General features: G+C 40.5%; 1 protein-coding gene and 1 pseudogene across 1 annotated transcript; one reads left to right on the top strand and one right to left on the bottom strand.

The window, feature by feature from the left end:
* Positions 1-3,432: 3,432 nt before the first annotated feature.
* LOC114035809 lies at positions 3,433-3,897 on the bottom strand (annotated as a pseudogene).
* A 4,586-nt stretch (positions 3,898-8,483) lies between these two features.
* Positions 8,484-18,985, top strand: FEM1B (fem-1 homolog B). The gene is made up of 2 exons (XM_027852048.1): positions 8,484-8,731; positions 14,593-18,985. The coding sequence occupies exons 1-2, from the start codon at positions 8,484-8,486 to the stop codon at positions 16,226-16,228; spliced, it is 1,884 nt and encodes a 627-aa protein (XP_027707849.1). The 3' UTR covers positions 16,229-18,985.
* Positions 18,986-20,118: the final 1,133 nt, after the last annotated feature.

Genomic DNA, 20,118 nt, shown 5'->3' on the forward strand with positions numbered 1-20,118 from the left:
AATACAATCTGTACTTCAAAAATTCTACTTCTTCTATAAAGAAGTTAACCACTTCACTGACCACTTCAACCTACAGTGATTTTTCTTTTTTTTAATATCTTTTTTAAAAATTAATTTATTTTGAATTATCAACAATCACTTCCATAAGCTTTTGAGTTTTAAATTTTTCTACCCCTTCCTCCTCACCTCCCTCCCTAAGATGATAAGCAGTCTGATATAGGCTATACATATACATTCCTATTAAACATATTTTCACATTAGCAATATTGTAAGAATTAAAACCATTAGGAGGAACCACCAGAAAGAGGAAACAAAACGCAACAGAAGAAAAAAAATAGCAAATGGTATGCTTTGATCTGCATTCAAACTCCATAGTTCTTTCTTTGGATGTGGATAGCATTTTTCATCATGAAGCCTTTGGAGATGTCTTAGATCCTTGTATTGCTGAGAAGGGCTAAGTCTATCAATATTAGTCATTGCACAATGTGGCTGTTACTGTGTACTACATTCTCCTGGTTCTGCTCATTTCACTCAGCATCAGACCATACAAGTCTTTCCAGGTTTACAGTGATCTTTCTTGTTCTAAACTGGGAAAGCATATAATGTAGCAATACAGGCAATTTCCAGCAATGGCATTTAATCTTACCGTGACTAGCACCTTGCTTGGCATTTTGTAGACAGTTAATGAGTGCTTGTTGTCTTGAATTGAATGTATTGCTTGAGTCTTCAATGAGATTGTAAACTTTTTTTAGGGAGGAGTCATATGTTATACTTCTGTGTCCTTGGTAGCACCTAGAACAAAGGGGCATAGTGAGTGCTCAGTAAATACTGAAACTCAAAGGATTTCAGGGTTGGAAAGGACATTAAAGACTGTCTAATCTATAATGTTGGCTTTCCTACTCTCCTATTTTACACTTGAGAAAACTGAGGAAGGGGAAGTAATTTTTCGAATGTCCCAGAGATAGTAAGTGCTACCACTAAGGGGTGGGATTTGAAGCTGGGTTGTTGGACCCCACATCCTTTGCTCTTTCCATTGGGCCATCCCTGTTGAAATGAACTATCTTGCTTTACTTCTGCAACTGAAACAATATACATCCCATCTCCCTTCCCTATAATTTCAAATCCTTACAATACTAATTTTTAAAAAGTGAGTCAGTTCACAGGGAGGCTGTGGCTGTTGGATCTCTTGAACCCAGGAGTTCTGAGCTACAATGGCTAAACTAATAAGGGGTCCACACTAAATCTGGTGAGCCATGGAACTGGGGATGGGGGCAGTGGGCTTCAGGCTGCCCAAGGAGTGGCATAGAGCAAGATTAAAGTTCCTGAGCCAATCAGTAGTGGGATCAGGCCTGTGAGTAGCCCCAGCATTTCTAGCCTGGTTAGGATAGGGAAACCCAGTCTTAAAACAAGCAAACAGTAAACAAACACACTAACACCCCCCACCCCACCCCCAACCCCCCACTCACCACCACTATCAAGTGACTTTGTGGGTAAGTACTTTTTTGTTTAATTAATATTTACCAAGCACCTAGAATTCGTGAGACATGGTACTAGGTGATACACAGGTGTCGATCTTAAGGTTGTACTCTGATGAAATTTGCATATGAAAAGATAACTCCCAATACAAGGCTGAGCTAAGAGCCAAAATAAGTGGCACAGATAATTAATTAGTGTCCTGAGAGAGATCCCAAAAACTTGGGAGTGGTCAGGGAAGGAGGGCAAACTTTTTTTAAATTAAAAAATAGTATTGTACCTGCTGGATTATATTTTATTTACTACCTTCCCACTTCCTTTCTCCAACCCAGGTTATTGATATTTATTAAAACTTCAAGTAATCAGTACTTCAAATAACTGAAATTTGTTGGTTTTCATTCATTCAACTAATGTTTATTATGTAAAGTATTATAGCAAGTGTTGTGGGGGATACAAAGGACACAGTACCTGCCCTCAAGGAATTGTTGATCTAAGAGAAAAAAAATTGAAGTTATAATAGGAATTTTATTATTTGAGAAAATGGCTTCTAGAGCATATGGCTTGGGGCCCACTGAATATAAAGCAAATGTCCTACATCTTAGAAATCTCCATATAGGGAGTTCTTGACCTTTTGTTTATCATGGACCCCTCTGGCAATATCAAACTTATGGGACCTTCTCAAAATAAAGTTTTCAAATGCACAAAATAAATACACCCCAATATAAAGGAAATCAAAGGTTAGGGAAAATAAAGATGTCACCCCCCCCATCCAAGTTCAATTACCCCAATATCCATGGGAGGGTCCTTGGAGCCCAGGTTAAGACACCTTGATCTGGTATCCTGTACAACAGAAAAAAATGATACTTAGAACAGTGTTACCTTAAGATCCTCAGGGTTTCTCAATCAGCAAAGAACTAGTTTCTTGACTTAGTAAGACAGGAAACTGAACGATAAACATTTTAGATAGATTTTCCCCAATAGTTATTAAACCCAAAGGGTTTCTGTTTGATTTTTAGGTAGTCAGAAAACCCTATTCCCCTAAGTGATCAAGAATGAAAGGGATGGCTATCCAGTATTCCTTGGTATTCTTCATATGGTTCCTGTTGCTCTTTGCTTTAGAAATACATTAAAAAAAACTCAATTCATCCAACATTTATTAAGTATGTAATGCTCTGACGGGGATACAGAGATAAATAAGTGAACCCTGTCCTCAATAAGTTTGCTGTTGTTCAGTTGTGTCTGACTCTTTTTGGGGGGGGTTTGCCCATTTAATCGACATCATTTTGATAACATCAGCCAGATTTACACAACAGCCAGACTCCTTCCTCATCACAGACTTCACCCTGGGATTTGGCTTCATTTGGGTTTCTGAGATGTTGCAAATTCACAACCCATGCTCACAAAGCACAGAGCCGCAGGGAGGGAGGGCAGTAGAGCTGCTGGGTTTTAAGCCATTTTCTTTCAGGCCCTGGAGTGAGAGAGAGGGAAGAGGTTGAATGGGGGAGGGATGGAGGTGGGGGGTGGGGGGGGGTTCCAAGGCATTGTTCTGGGGACTGAGAGTGTGATGAAAATGAACTCAGTAAAATAAGACCTACAAAGGGGAAGAGAGGGATAAGGAGTGTGCACCACTCACTAACCTTCTGTTTTAAATTTGAAGAGAAACTGAAGATTTGGGATAGATTCGGGCAAGAAAAGAACACACCATCCTTTAAGGTAGATTGAAGCAGTGATTTTTAAAACAAAGAAATCAGAACTAGAACATCTTAAATTTTTAATCCTTTCTTTACAGGTTTACCTAGGCCACTTTTGAGTAAGAAAACTGTAGAAAGTTATTAACTGACACAAGTTAACGCCAGGAGGTGGCCCCTGTCAATTTCCCAAAGAGTCTTGGTTGTCTGGTGTTGGAAATGCGCTGCTCTGGGTCTCCACTCACCCTGGTTGGAATTAATCATGGAAGATTTAGTCCATGGGTCACTTTTCCCCATATTTCTTTGTAAACTTTCAGTGTTCTTACGGAATTTTTTACTGTCCTTAGAGTACTCTTCAGCTAGGTCAGCCCGAAGGGGGTGCTCAGGCTGGGGGGTCATTCCCCAGTGCTATGAGGGGCTGGATGACTTGGTCAGTTTTGGTTGCTGGCTTCCAGTTTTCAGCACTAATTACTGGCAGACAGACATGCCCTTTTTCATCGATGTTAAGGTGGTAAATCTTTGTTTTAAAAGTGATCTTAGGTGGTTTGAATGGATACTCTGCTAGGAAGTTGATTTCGATTCTGAAGGCTCCGTTGTCATATGGAGGGTTGTCAGGAATGATGAGCCCTTGCCTAGTCAATAAATTAGCTTCCTCAACCTGGATGTTATGGAAGTTTTTCATCCCATACTTGCGGATTTCTTCCAGCTCCTTCATCAGCCTCCCGCTGGCTGCCATCTTGGGTCTGGTGCTGCTGCAGTCCCTGTGTCTGACTCCTTGTGACCCCATTTGAGGCTTTCTTGGCAGAGATCACTAGAATGATTTGCCATCTCCTTCTCCAGCTCATTTTACAGATGAGGAAACTGAGGCAAACAGGGTAACATGACTTGCCCAGGGTCACACAACTAGTAAGTGTCTGAGGACAGATTTGAACTTAAGAAGATGAGTCTTCCAGACTTCAGGCCTGGCACTGTGCCACCTAGCTACTCCTCAATAAGCTTACATTCTATCAGAATTTAAATTTGAATGCAAATACTATTAGATTCCCATTTAAATTAATACATTAAACTGGTCTAAAATAAGTTAGGCCATAGGTAGCAAAATAAAAAAGGGGCGCCCCCCAAATTAAAGCTACTTCCCAGTCACACCTTAGCCCCTCTTGCTTCCTGTTATTCAGGAATGTGAAGCGTGTGTATCAGTCATAGGTAAACCATTTATTTGTTCTCCTTCTGTCTCTACCACCCAACCCTTCTTCTTTTTCTGGTTTGTCTGGTCATGTTCCTCAGAATGAATCATACATTCCTGAAGGGTAAGGCTTGTCTTTCTCTACTAAGTTGGAAAGCTCTGAGTCAAATATTGCCTATTCCATCAGTACTAATAATAAATGCTTTAGAAGTTGGTAAACTCAAGGTTAGAGGAGAGATGAGGAGTGACCTGCAATTTATGGGCATCTTGGGCACTACCTTGTCTCCAGAAGTAGCATGTAAAATTAAATTTTGTGCTGGCCCTAAACATGATGATATTTACATAATATGATTTAAGGAGTGCCACAGCCCCCTTCCTGACCCAAATAATCTAATTTCTGGCCTTCCCTGGGAGTCATGCTCCCCAGTACTTCACCAGAAATATCCACAAGGGAAAGTCACTCCTTTGTGTTACACAACAATGGATGTGTGTGGGGGGGATACTAGGGACTATTTCTGGAAGGCTCTTATTAGCATGTAGAGAAGTAACTCTAGAGGGAGATCCTTTGCGGGGAGGGGTGGAAGGAGGAGGGGGAATCTCCATTAAACCCCTCTCATTAGCATAGGCTAGTTGATGAGATTAGCTAATTACCATCTTGAAAGGCGCCAAAGGCTGGCCCAATGGGGATGAAATACAAGTCAGGCAAATTTCTATCAGCGTCCTATCTATCCTTACCCTCCCCTCCATATCCCTGGTAATAGATACCTGCACCTAGGCAGCCATCTCAATTCTAGATTGTCTTTGTTTCTGGGTCTTTGTTGGTACTTCTGAATTCTCATTCCTGATCCCTTTTGTCTCCAACTACTGCTAATACATACATATGTTTATATGCATACATATATGTATATATTTATATCCATCCATTATGAACTTCCCAAGTGAGGAAGCTTGGAAAAAGCTTTTTTCCTATTAAAAAAAACATAGTATGGTGGAAAACCATAAAAAGGATAGGGATGATCAGTAGTAGGGGATGGTTTGGGAATGTAGTAAACAGTTTTAGTTTTAAAAAAAGCCTGATTTATTGTTCTGTCAAAGAATTTGCATATCATTTGCATAATATAGCCATAATTAAATTACAATTCAGAAGCACTCATATAGTACTTTACTGTGGGTATTTACCTATTTTCTGTAAACTGGGGCAAACAGTGCCCCACACCTCATGGCTAATATAGGTACCTTCAACGTCTGCCTCCCATGGTCAGGCAGACCTAGGAAGCAATATTCCTCTTTACAATGGACTGAGCTGTCACAGCTGAGGCCACTAGCCTGTCACACTCCATCCATTTATCCAAGCTCTGGTATGCATTTTACTTTTACAATGCTTGAGCAGGGTTCAATTGCTAAGACTTAGTTTCTGTGTATCAGGTCAGGCCTGAAATTTGAAGGGCATGAAAGGAGGGATGGTACCTTAGGTAAAATTAGAAGTATTTCTTTATCTAGTAAAAGTTGAGCTGCTTATTGCCCTGTCCCCTGATTCCATATTTACCTGAATTTAGAGAACCCAAATGCCTGGAAAACAACTGTTTCCCCAAGACTAAAATACAATGACCAAATCTCCAGCTAATTTGCATTTACTCAATATCATCCAGAGACCAGATACAAATGAAATGGAACTGCCTATCCTTAGGTAGCTTGAAGCTTTAAGGCATGTTCACACCTGGGAAAGGGAATTGGGCTGAGTTGAGAAGACCCATTTTGTTGTGTGCCTGGTCCAATCACCTCTTCATGCATCTACATAGTTATACCACTAAACAGGAAAAGGAAGGGCAAGAGGAAGAGAAGACTAGGTATCTTGTGGAATAAGGTTCCTTTTAGGAATGACTATAGGGATGAACCTTTTACCTTGTTCTAACGGTTAGTTTTCCAGAAGAGGGTTGAGATCCTTGCATCTAAGAGAAGGTTTATGGTTCTCAATTCTTGTTGAGGAAGTCAAAACTGACCCAAACTGAGAAAAGAGGGTGAAAGCCTCTAAGCTTGGGTTGTTGCTATGGAAACAATCCAGTAAAGTCCATCCAAAAGACAGTACTGGGCAAAAGTGTGGCTTTTAGGGCCATGGGATAAACAAATATCTCTGGTCAAAAACAATTCTATCTTAGCCTCATGAACCCAAGTTCTCAACTCACCCAGTCTCCCCTCTTGTCTGCTAGATCTATTCAGCAACACCAATCTTTTATTTTTTAAATTAGGAGTCACTGATCATCACCTCTCTTTCCATTTTTATAAGCAGCAAAATACTCCCTATTCTCTTGTACAGAGGTCTGGACAAGGTGTAAAAGTGAGTAGTAGCCCCACAAAATTTGCCTTGTTGGATCCTGCCCTAATCATAGAACACTGGGGTCTGGGGCTAGTAAAAGTGAAGACATGAGAACTTTGCTGTTTTGGGGGGTGGAGAAGGGGCAAGGGGTATTTCTGAACTGTAGTGTTTCCATTATTATGGTTAAACCACAATGTCCTGCCTGGTATGAATGAATGAATGAAAAAGCGTTTGTGTTAAATATATGCCAAGCACTATGTCAAACCTGTGCTATAATGGAAAGTGCACTAGATTTTGAATCAGAAGACCTGGGTTCTAATCTTGATATTGTGGGACCTTGGGCAAGTCATCCTTCTCTGAGCCCGTTTCCTCATTGAAAACAACTAGACTCCTTCTGAGGTCTCTTCTCTATGATCCTAAGACCCTTGCTCTGAGCCTCAGTTTCCCCATTTTAAAAGTCGGTGTTGGGCTTTGGGGTGCCTCTCTGCTGTCATCCAAAATCCTGGGCTCTAGGTGGGTGGGGAGCTTCCCTGAGGAAGGTGGGCGCGCGCCCACGAGGGGCGGGTCGGGGAGGCCTGCGCCTCCGATGCGGGCGGGACGCTGGACAGCGCCAGGGGTCTCCCTTTACTGCGGGCCCTCCTCCCCAGCCGGCGCCCGCGTCCCTCAGCCTCCGGTCTCCTCCGGGTCCCCGGGCTGGGCTCCGCCTCAGGCTGCCTCCAGCCGGCCTCCTTCCCCGCCGCCCCGGGGCTCCGCGGGCTGGCCGTGCAGAGGTAGCCTCGCGTGGGGTGCTCACGTCCCGTCCCCCGCGAGGCTGCGAGGCTGGGGAGGGGCTGCGCGCCGGCCCCTAGAGGCCGCCCTTGTGGCCGGCCTTGCAGGCGCGCGGGCGGGGACCCGGGAGCGGGGTGTGAAGGATCAGGACTGCGGGCAGTAAGCCGTGGCTGGGGCAGGGCGGACTCTGCGTCCCGGAACCTTTCTTCTGCAGCATGCGGTTTCCTCATCGGATAGCATTGGGGGCCGGGACCAATATTAACCGTCCCCCTTGGCCTCCGCCCCTTCCCCGCCCTCCTCTCCTTCCCAAGGCTTCCCTTCCTCCTGTCCCGGAGTTCTGGGGGCTGCGGTGGTTGCACCGTTCCGCTCCGCGAGCCGGCCCTTCAGTCTCTGCCCCAGGGGCTCCGCAATCCCCGCCGCCGCAGTCCCTGTAGGCTGGTGCAGGCCGGCGCGAGCAGGGCTGCTTCCTGCTGGATACCCGGGGTGGGGTGCGGGGAGAGAGTAGGACGGGAGGAGGAGCAGCCGGAGCCGGAGCCGGAGCCGGAGCCGGAGGCCTTGGGCCGGACCCGCTCCGAGCCCTCCTTTGGAGCCTTGCGCTCTCCCCGCCCCCCGGGCCTTCGGGTCCGGCCCGCGACCCGTAGCGTCGGCGCGAGCCCGTTTGACCGCGGGAGGGGGAGGGGGAGGAGGGGGGAGAAGGGAGGGGTCCGGCCCGAGGCCCGGGGCGGCCGCCGCCATGGAGACCCCTTCAGCGGAAGCCCGGCGCCTCGGGGCCAGGGGGCGGCCCTGACGCTGTCCGCCCCGTCGGGGAGCGGGTCCCGGGACGTCCCCCTCCCCCCGCTTCGACCGTCCGCTGCTCCCCGTGCCTTCGGCCGCTCCCTCCTCTCCTCTGGCCTCCGCCGCTGCCCCCGAGCGGCGGCGGCGGCCCCCTGTTGAATGGGCGGTGCGCAGCCGGGTCTGAGGCGCTGGCGGAGGCGGCCTCGAGGGGCAGGCGGCGGCGGCGGTGGAGGAGACGGAGGAGGCGGCGGCGGCGGCGGCGGTGGCGGCCGCGGGGGCGACCATGGAGGGTCTGGCCGGCTATGTGTACAAGGCGGCCAGCGAGGGGAGAGTGCTGACCCTGGCCGCCCTGCTCCTGAACCGGTCCGAGAGCGATATCCGCTACCTGCTGGGCTATGTCAGCCACCAGGGAGGGCAGCGCTCCACGCCGCTCATCATCGCGGCGCGCAACGGGCATGCCAAGGTGGTGCGCCTGCTGCTGGAGCACTACCGGGTGCAGACCCAGCAGACCGGCACCGTCCGCTTCGACGGGTACGTACCTGCCCGCCGCGGGCCTCCGCGGCCCGGCCGGGACTCTCCCGCCTCGCCCTGAGGCAGGCGCGGGGAGGTGGTGCGGTCGTCCGGTTACACCTTACGCGGTCCTGAGCCCCAGTGCAGCTGAGAAGTTCGAAAGTTTAGCTGTTCAAGGCAAACGTTAACACACTCTGGCAAGTAGGATATGGAGTAAAGAGAGGAGGGTGATGTACATCATACATGGTTGGAGTCTTGTAGAGATTTCATTATGCATTTCGTAGTCACCAGGTATTGCCAGGTATTTATTTTGAAGTTAATATATCCCAAGTACTCAAACATCTTTCCCCCTTTGACTGTTTTTACTTAAAAACAGTCTGTTTAAAATTCTACCAAAATTTACATTTCCCCCCCAAATTCTTTGAATTTTTGGTAGTTTTTCCTCAGTTTTAGGAAGGAAACTTTTCTTACAGGTTTTAGATGAGAGGAAAATACTTGAGAAAGTTATCGTTGAATAAAATGAAACGCTTGAGAATGGAAGCATTTCACTGATGTTTAACGTCTTAGGCTTATGGTTAACACTCAAACAACATAGCTGTAATATTTCCTTTACTGCCTTTATCTCTTTCGCTGACTGTTTATGATGACGACTCTTGTCACACCATTTTCAATGTCTTTCCTTCTTTCTGTCCAATGGCAAATCAAGCTTGGTGATGTGGAAAGAGTACTGGATTTCACTTAGGTTCAAATCTTGTAAGCTGTGTGATCCTGGGCAAGTCATTTAATGTCTTCTGACCTCAACTTTTTTTTTTTTTTTTGAGAATGTTGGGCTTGATAAAACTCTCAAGGTCCCTTCTACCTCCTTACCTCTAGGAAAGCAGAGTGATAAAAAGGGGTGTAGTCCCTGGACCTACTTTATATAGCACCTCCTTAGCTACTGTCATTCATTCCAACATTTCTCTCTCCAGTAACAAACCATTAAGGACATAATCTGAATCTGTGCTTATGAGTTTTAAAAATGGGTGAATGAAAACAATATGGGAGGGTTACTTGATTACTTTCCCATTTCAAGTTCTTTTTTTTTTTTTTTAAGGCATTTGGGGTTAAGTGACTTGACCAGGGTCACACAGCTAGTGTCAAGTGTTTGGTCTGAGGTTGGATTTGAACTCAGGTCCTCCTGAATTCAGGGCTGGTGCTGTAACCAGTGAGCCACTTAAAACATTTCAAGTTCTAAGAGGAATTCTTCAAAAACATATTTTGAGATGGTTTTAAGAAGTAGATAATGAATACCACATTGAGTCAGTCTCATAGCCACCCAGCCTCCATAACTCATTGGTATCAATGAATATGTTTTGAGACTGTTGCTTCTTCATTTTCCTCATTTGTAAAGTGAAGATTTTAGACTAGATAGCCTTTGATGTACCTGTCAGCTCTAAAATCTCCTAAGATCCTAAATCTCAAAAGGTTAGGGTTGTATACTTCATTTAATAACTCATTATGGATCCGTCATTGGGGAATTTATCTAAAGCATTTTAGAGTATATATATCTATATTTCAACCTGTAAAGTTATTGTTACTAGTTTACTAGACATCATATGAAGCCATTTTGTACTTCCCAGTCATTCAGTCAGAAAGCTTTTATTGTGTTCTTGTTATACTTAGACCTCTCTTAATCTGGAGGCCTGTTCGATGAAGATATCAAGGAAGACAAGATACTTGCCCTCAAGAAAAATACAGCTTAGTTGGAAAGACCCCTTTCTGAGATACAACTTAGATCTCAGAGAACATGATTTTATTTAACAAATAGTTATTAATCATGTTCCTCTTTCAGGAAGCCTTACCATATCCCAACTGTTGAAGCTCTCCCTCAGTTTATCTCATTTTCACTTTGTTCATGTTACCGGCTTTCTTCCTCCCCTCCCCTATTAGAATATCACCTCCTTGAGGGCAAGACCAAAAGGTATATATTTGCTTGTGTATCCCCAGTTGCAAGGGGCAGGACCAGCTTTGGTCAATTTATGGGAAGATAAGTATAAAATTTGAACAAGGTGAGAGTGCTGTCTGTACTGTGGTTTGATCTGTGGAAAGAAGTAAAGATGTCATTGTGATCACAGATTCATTGAAGTTTTGAAGTATTTTCCCAATGCCTACCTAGCACCTACTAGGTGGTAAATAAACATTTGTTGAGTTGAATTGAATTGTGTGTAGACCACTGTGTTAGGTGTTGGGTGTGATACAAAATTTAGGTAGACATGGTCCCTGTCTTTATGGAGCTTAGTCTAGTAAATTTCTAGGTATAGTTCTGATAATTGGAACTTATGGACATTTTTTGCTTACTCAGAATTCTAAGCTCTTTCTGCAGTTTTATAGTCATCTTGACATTTTGCTGTTTAGAAAAGGTTAGCCCCCATCTGTGATTTTCACAGTTTCATTTTACTGTCCTCTAGACTATTTACAAAAATGTTAAGATGAGCAACATGTAAAGAACATGAGGCTCACTTACCTATCCTCTCAGTAGATGGCTTTTGAAAGGTACTCAGCAAAAACTTCATTCTTTTATCCGGGTGACACTCTTAAGATAGATGGCAAGGCTGAGTTTTTTGGTTAATATCCATGCATTGGTTTAGTGTAAGTGATGAATGTTGTAGTTCACACTTACAGCAGTAACCTTTGGAATTTTCTCCCCCTTATATGCCAGTGGATAGAGGAGTAGGAGTGAAATGCGTATCAGGAAAGATTTCATTAGTAGAAAGTGAGAAGAAAAATTCCTAGGAAGGGAAAGTTGTTAAAGTAAGAATGTTACAGAAAATGAACAGAGCAAAGGGAGGGTAATATGTCATGTGACTCCTGGAATATTGTGATGGCAATGAGTTCTGAGGGACTGTTGTTGGACTGTACTTTAAAAAAATCGTGTGGTGGGGGGAGCTTTGGGAGGAAAGAGGGGGGAAATAAGATGAAGTTCTGACAGCTTTGTTTTTAGGTGCTTTGGCATCACTAGCACTAATAATTGAAATGAACTTTTATGGGGAGAAGTGGTGAGAGCTCCATCATTTGAGCTCTCTGAAATTAGGCTGAATGAGTCGGTGAGCAGGGTATACTCCAGGAAACTTGTGATCTATTAAATTATTTAATAAATGATTGTTAAAGTCTTGATTAACATTAAATACTGATCACCTAATAAATAAGTTTTTCCATCTCAAATTCTTGTGATATCATGAAAGAATTGAGAAACAGACATAATTGGAGGCAGAATATTATCTTTCGTCTTGGAGTTTTTGACATTATCCCCAGTAAATCCTTTTTGTTTGAAAATTTGAACACTAGCTATAAAGTTTTGAATCTAAAACAAAATGCATAACCCAGAATTTGCAGTGTAATTTTGGTTTAATTTTAGAAAGCTGATTGTTTTTCAATAAGGACTAAATTGCATGTATGAATTTTCTGTCATTAAAAATACTTGTAGAACTCTCATTTGAAGCAATGTACACTTTTTCATTTAAAACTAATTAGCACAGAAAGAGAAACATCTTTTGTATAAACCACAGATACAGTTCCCTATAATCTGCCTGTTCTTTATTATACTTCAAAGTTAGATATTTCTAAGTTCTCCAAGTGTTTAAGATTTATTTATTTGTTTATTTATTTATTTTTGGGCTAGGCAATGGGATTAAGTGACTTGCCCAGGGTCACACAGCTACTAAGCGTCAAGTGTTTCGTCTGAGGCCGGATTTGAACTCAAGTCCTCCTGACTTCGGGGCCGGTGCTCTATCCACTGTGCTACCTAGCTGCCCCCAAGTGTTTAAAATTTATGAAAGGATAGCCTTTTATGAAATATTATGTAATGAATTTTATATTCATTTACCTTCCTTCATTTTCTTTAGAGATTTCCTTTTGTAGCTTAATCAAAGATATGTAATTTAAATATTATATCTTTTGTGATTTGCAAATAAAGCATCTTGAGCTGATGCAGCTCAAGGAGCAAGCAAGGGAAATGACAATGAATGGCAAAAAAATTTAATATGTTTTCATCATTCTAAGCTTTTATATTTTACATAATGTGAAAGTCAATTTTAAAAATATATTTCTAGGCTCATGTTTCTAATAGTTTAAAGTTAATGTAGCTGGTTTTATAAATTTAACTTTTAAAAACATTACTTCAGGAAAACCAGTAACAGTGCTTCTGGATAAATCTGATGATATTTTAAAGTAAGATTTTCTAAGGAAATGTATTGTGAAATGTAATGATAAATTTGGGGAAATGATAAAGTGAATGTGTTTTTTAATGGCATAATGTTATTCAGTACAATTCACTTCTGTGCTGAGTTGAGTATATATGCTTGTGTTCACTTATAATTAAAAACATTTCACAATTCACAATAATTAAAAACATTTTTTCTTTAAAGCAACTCATTTCCTTAAATATTTAAAAGAAAATTCAGAAGCCTTTTGTTTTTGAACACTTTGTTTTATCCTTTGTTAGCTAAAGAAAATGGCATTAATTTATTATAAACTTGATATTCTATTTACAGTAAAATTACAGTATTTTGTTTTGCTGCTGTTTTGGATCACTAGTAATACCCGTGATAGTGGAGTTACACTATTTTTGTTTTTTGTTTTTGTTTTTTACTATGCTTAAGGAACACAATTTGACTGGTGGTATTACTAAATTTATGATACGGTGAGATGCTTTATAATGAGGCTTATTAAGTATGTAGTTTTTTTAATAATGTATACCATGATATGGCAGTAAGTTTTACCCTTATTTTCTTCATAAAAGATTAATTCTAATTGGTCTAATTACAGTAGTGTTCCTGACAGAGTTTGGAATTTTCATATAGAATTTTACCTGTTAGGTCTAAAAGTTATTAACTAATAAATATGGGGTAGGAAAAATGATCTAGCAAGCAGGAGGTCTAGGGGCTAGATAGAAGATAGTTTGAGCCCACTTATATTTAGGCTTATAAACTCCTTATCTAGGTCAGGAGGACCTGTTATGAATTGAGGTATATGGGGAAAGACTCCTTTGTTCTTAGAGAGTGCTGTTTATTTTGCAGCCATTAATGTTTTTCTAAAAGTAGTTTGACCTTTGCAGGGGAGCTAGAATAGGGAGAGCTTGCATATTCCAAACTCTTTTTAAGGAAAAGAGAGGTTGTACTGATCCACATCTTTCTGCACAAGTGTTATTGGTGTTGCAGATTGTGTTAGGGAATTGGGTGGCATTAATATTGATCTTTGGAAAGGGAGATAATAAGAAGGACTGAAAAAGAGGAAGATTGGCACCTGTCCCTATCTTGCTTCCCCTATGTCAGCCTCAGGGAAAATCATGTTAGGTTATTGCTGATCTTTAGAAATAGTTGAAGATTTACTGTGGGCTTTCCAGAGTTAATTTTGATTTTGCTGTGGGGAAATTTGTGATTCTTTCAAGTCCTTTTTCAGGGCTTCAGTACATTCATAGATAAGTTGGATACTGGTCAATACATTTGTCTTTTTGGTATGGAGGAAAGAGCAGTTGGATTTGGAGTAAGAAGACCTTTATTCAAGTTGCAGTTCTTCTACCAACAAATATGACCATTTGCCTAATGGATTCTAGTTCCTGAGGATTTCTGCATTCAGTTCTATTTCCATAAGCATCAATCGGTGGAAGAACCTCTTTTTCAATAATGTTTTCATGGTTTTGATACCTCTCCAACATTGCTAAATATAAATAGTGGTAAAATAAGGAGATTAGAATAGCTTTAGGATTCTGTCTAGCTCGAGCTATATCTTTTGACTTTATATAGGCTTTTTTGTAGCACCTTACAAAAAGTGTGCCATTTAAATTAGGAATTTGTGTTGTATTCTGAGGTATTGAATTTTTAATTGTTTGTTTTTTGCATTTATAGTTATGTCATTGATGGAGCCACTGCCCTCTGGTGTGCAGCAGGAGCTGGACATTTTGAAGTTGTCAAACTTCTAGTCAGTCATGGAGCCAACGTGAACCATACTACAGTAACCAACTCAACACCCTTGCGGGCCGCATGCTTTGATGGCAGATTGGACATCGTTAAATATCTGGTAGAAAATAATGCCAACATCAGCATTGCCAACAAATATGACAACACTTGCCTTATGATTGCAGCTTATAAAGGACACACGGATGTGGTCAAGTATCTTTTGGAACAACATGCAGATCCCAATGCCAAAGCACATTGTGGGGCTACGGCATTACACTTTGCAGCCGAAGCTGGGCACTTGGAGATCGTTCGAGAATTGGTAAGGTGGAAAGCTGCAATGGTGGTGAATGGCCATGGAATGACTCCGTTAAAAGTAGCTGCTGAAAGCTGTAAGGCAGATGTTGTTGAATTATTACTTTCTCATGCTGATTGTGACCGAAAAAGTAGAATTGAAGCTTTGGAACTTTTGGGTGCCTCATTTGCAAATGACCGAGAGAACTATGACATAATGAAAACATACCACTATTTATATTTAGCGATGTTGGAGAGGTATCAAGATCGTGAAAATATTATTGAAAAAGAGGTTCTTCCACCGATTGATGCTTATGGAAATAGAACTGAATGCAGAAATCCTCAGGAACTAGAATCCATTAGGCAAGACAGAGATGCTCTTCATATGGAAGGCCTGATAGTTCGTGAACGGATTTTAGGCTCAGACAATATTGATGTTTCTCATCCTATCATTTACCGTGGGGCTGTTTATGCTGATAACATGGAATTTGAACAGTGTATCAAGTTGTGGCTTCATGCTTTGCATTTAAGGCAAAAAGGTAACAGAAACACTCACAAAGATCTTTTAAGGTTTGCTCAAGTTTTCTCACAAATGATACATCTGAATGAACCGGTAAAGGCCAAGGACATAGAAAGTGTTTTGAGATGTAGTGTTTTAGAAATAGAACAAGGGATGTCTAGGGTGAAAAGTACTCAAGACGCTGATATCCACACCGCCCTGGACAACTTTGAATGCAATATTTTTACCTTTTTATATTTGGTGTGCATCTCCACCAAAACGCAGTGTAGTGAGGAGGACCAGTCAAGAATTAATAAGCAGATTTACAACTTGATTCACCTGGATCCCAGAACTCGAGAGGGGTCGAGCTTGTTGCATCTTGCTGTCAACTCTAACACCCCGGTAGATGACTTCCACACCAATGATGTCTGCAGTTTTCCCAATGCACTTGTCACTAAACTCCTTTTGGACTGCGGTGCTGAGGTGAATGCTGTTGACAATGAGGGAAATAGTTCCCTTCATATTATCGTTCAGTACAACAGGCCCATCAGTGATTTTTTGACCTTGCATTCGATCATCATTAGTCTAGTGGAAGCTGGCGCTCACACTGACATGACAAATAAACAGAAGAAGACTCCACTAGACAAAAGTACAACGGGGGTGTCTGAAATACTACTTAAAACTCAAATGAAGCTGAGCCTTAAGTGCCTGGCTGCCCGAGCAGTTCGGATTTATAACATTAACTACCAAAACCAGATCCCCAGAACTCTTGAAGAGTTTGTTGAATTTCATTAGGTGACTGGATATGTAAAATCTTTAAATGTGGTGCTAAAAAAGTAAAGGACTTTAATCACAGACAATAGAATTATGTGTTTATAAATTCTACTTCTCTGTCATCCACTACCCTTCCTTTCCCTTGGTCTTATCCTCAGTTCTATATTTGGTCTCTCTTGCTCAGACAGGAGTCAATTACAAATAACATCCCAAGGAAAACCTTGGTATAACCGTAATATAGTATTTTTGGATATTGGTCAGGTTACCTCTCCCTGTCTTTTTTTTAAAGAAACAAATATAAACTATTTTGTTTAATCGTACTAAGGTACATTTATGATTTGCAGTTGATAATGTTTTAAACAGCTATGTACAAAGGTATTTCTGTTTAAAAGCCTATCTCAACATGTGATCTATGCAGCAGTTTTGAGGATTTAAAGTTTTCTTTTGGAGAAAAGGAAGAAATAGAAAATAACATGATAAAAGTAACCCAGTGATTCATTGCAGTTGTCCATTATGGTTGTCAGTTCACACTAAAACAATTGGCAGGTTTTTTTTTTCCCCACTCTTCCAGTGATCTTTCTTTTTTGAAAAAAATATAAACAACACATTAAAACATAAGGAAGATTTGGAAAATACAGTATTAAATTGTTGTGAATAAATATGCTAATCTAATAATGGTTACAAATTATTATCATTCAATCCATTGAAATTGTTGTAGTTTGCTATGTTGAATGTGAGAAGGATGGTAACAAAACCCGATTTTAATCAAACCAATTCTTTTTAGAGAACATTGAAGAGGGCTTTCTAGAGAATAAGCAGGCTTTTGTTGTTGAACTCCTTTTCCAATAGGTTGAGTTCTAAAATTCTTTGCTGATATTTTCATATAATTTGTACAACTTGGGATAGGCAGCATTTGACCGAGAATTTCCAGTAGTGTATGAATTATGAAAGTTAGCCGTTATAATGAAACAGATTGTCACAACACGATTGTAAGTCCTGTTTCATGCCACCTACCTTCACTACTCACTTTACCCTCCTGTTGTGTCTTCCTTTTGAATATGAAAACCACTTTTCCAGGGGGAATAGCTAGTGCCTCCCTAAGAAGATGCTTATGACAGGTGAAAGGGAACCTGGATACTTTTTAAAAAAAATATGTTTCTTTTATTAGTCTCTGACAAAGGTAGAAAAATCACAAATGTGGTATGAAATGGAATTTTTTTTATGATGAAAAGTGATTTGTATAATGTTACTTTGAAAAGGTACTTCTGTCTGAAAGCTACAGATTTTTCAACAACAGAATGTTATATTTGTTCTGACAGGTTATTTGGAATGTTTTGTTGATTGTTTTTAACTGCAATTTTTAAAACTGTCAGATTAAAGGAATATTTTGTGATTAAAAAAAAAGTAAACCAGAAATTCAGAGGGAGGGTACATATCTGAAATGTGAATTTAGCTTGTAATAACTCTATTTCCTGTCTGGTGCCAAATGAACTACTCAGCTACTATAAGTGTGGATGTGTAACTTCTGTTTTACTGAAAAATGTTTTGGTTTGTCACAATTCCAAACCCTCAAATGAAAAAAACAACTACTAGTGTTTTAATTTGTATTTTATATATGTATGTTGCCTTGTGTGGGATAATAATAAAGGTTCCAATTTAAGCAGTGTAGGACAGAATGACCAAGCCAAACTCAGCCACCTGGGGCCTTAAATAGTGCAACACCACAAAATGAAATGCTTGTTTTTTTGGTGGGGGGAGGCAGGGGAGGGATATTAATTTTTTTCCTTTCAAAAATGTTTGGGGGAAAAATGTGCAAAGTAATTTTACAGTTATGGCAATTTTGTATTTTATGTGTCTTTCTGCTTCAGTTAGAATTGTATGGATTATGAATTGGGCAACAGTAATTGATTTCTATTTTGCTAAACAGATTTCATGAGAAAAATTTTCAATCTGATGTGGTTTGAAGGAGGTATTTTAATGTATCTTAATTTAAAAATTATAGGCCTTGATACTACCAGTGAGTAGGTAGCACTGTCCCTTATTTTTTGGTGCTCTGAAAGAGGTTACAGTTCTTAAAGAGGATTAGTCCACACCTTCCTCATTGTTAGGATCAAGCACTTTATATTACAGACTTAAGGGCATTTATTTGGTGATATTATTAATGTTGATATGTACTTAAGGCACCAAAATTAAAACAGTAAATATATTGCACTTCTTTCACTATATTTGTTTAGGAACTTATTTGTCCCTTCTCTTGCCCTGGACCATAATTGTTTTATACTGTGCTAATTTATGATGTCCTTTTAAATGATACAAATAATTAGTTATGGATACACAGGCTTCTATAGGTTTAAATAATCCCCAGTTATTTTTAAAAGGGAGGATTGAATGTTGAGAACAAGTAAGGCTATATTGATTACAATGCTGGCAAAATAGGAGAAAAGTATTTGGTAACATTTGAATAAAATATGAATTGCTCCAATGTTAATTGGTAACTTCTGTACTGTTATTTACAGTAGAACTTAATTGCACTATATTGCTCAGGATGTAATTCCAACTTGTAAAATAAATTAAGATATGTATTGTAAAATATCTGTATAAAACCATTCTTGGAACAAGTGATGTATAAGCCTGTTTTTGCTTTTCTTGTTTTTTTTTTTTTTTTTTTTTTTTCCGTACAGCTGATATGAAGTATGTTTGGCTTAACTCTTCCCAAACTCTCTCAACTTACAGGAAAAAAACCCACCAAACAGAAAATAAAGCTGGTATTTATTGGTACTTTAGCTTTCTTCATACTGTATGTTGTCCATTTTTCAGTCACTTGCACTGGTTTGTGTTCATCCTTTGGTGCAGGAATGTCTTGTTTTGTCAATATTCTTTAATACTGTTACAAATCTCAGAATTGCTTTGTGCTGCTCAGCAATTGCCATATATGTTTGCACATACTAATGGCCTAGAAGTACTTTCAGAAACCACAAGAAACTTGTTGGGATTTTGCCTTATTTTAACACATCTGGTAATGGAAATTTATATTCGAATGGCTATTTAACTTGAGGAATGGACAGCAAATCAATGCCAACTGGCAGGAAGTATGGGAGGGTGTGAAGAAAAGGTCTATCCTTAAAGCTGAAAACATGGGTTCTCCAGTGCACAATTTGGATTTCACAAGAATTGGTATTGTCTTCCCAACAAATAGCCTTAAGCATGCCACCTGATCCCAGCTGCTGTGTTGAATGGGAGCTTTTAAAAATTGCTGTCATTAAGCTTTGATTTTTTTTCTCTCCCTCTCTGTGTGGTAAGAGGTTTATTTCCTTATACTGGAAGTTTAATGACAACTGGTAAATTTTAAGGACATTCTCATTACACGTTAACCTTTAAGTAGCGGGATTGTGTTATATGTTAGAGGTTTGTTTGGTTTTTTTCTTTTTGGTGAGGCAGTTGGGGTTAAGTGACTTGCCCAGAGTCACACAGCTAGTGCTATGGGTCTGAGGCTGGATTTGAACTCAGGACCTCCTGTCTCCAAGGCTGGAATGCTATCTGTTGCACCACCTAGATGTCCCTATGTTAGAGGTTTTTGAAGAGATGTGTTTTGGGGATAGTACCTATATAACTTGGTAAATATCTTTCAAAGAGAAACCTAAAGCAAACCGAACACCCTGTGGCCAGTTCTTCACTGGAATTAAGACAATTATTTGGATAGTTCAAGCCACTTCCTTTTATCTGTACTTTTCAAGCAGAAGCATTTTTTTTTTTTTTTTTGGTAAAGGCCTAAATTATCCACATAATTGCTTTAGACCTCCGTTTTGCTGGCAGGAGAGCAGCTTGTGGTTGAATTAGCAAGTAGGTAAATACAGGTAAAACAAATATAAAGGGCTTATTTTTATGACAGCTTGTTTTTGTGCTTCAAAAAA

Source organism: Vombatus ursinus, unplaced genomic scaffold (assembly GCF_900497805.2).
Source record: "Vombatus ursinus unplaced genomic scaffold, bare-nosed wombat genome assembly UNPS02009205.1, whole genome shotgun sequence".
NCBI lineage: Eukaryota > Metazoa > Chordata > Mammalia > Diprotodontia > Vombatidae > Vombatus > Vombatus ursinus.

Bases quoted from the DNA above. Each gene is read 5' to 3' on its own strand.
- FEM1B (XM_027852048.1), top strand. From the start codon at position 8,484: ATGGAGGGTCTGGCCGGCTATGTGTACAAGGCGGCCAGCGAGGGGAGA. The intron at 8,732-14,592 runs GTACGTACCTGC...TTGCATTTATAG, and splicing joins GGCACCGTCCGCTTCGACGG to TTATGTCATTGATGGAGCCA.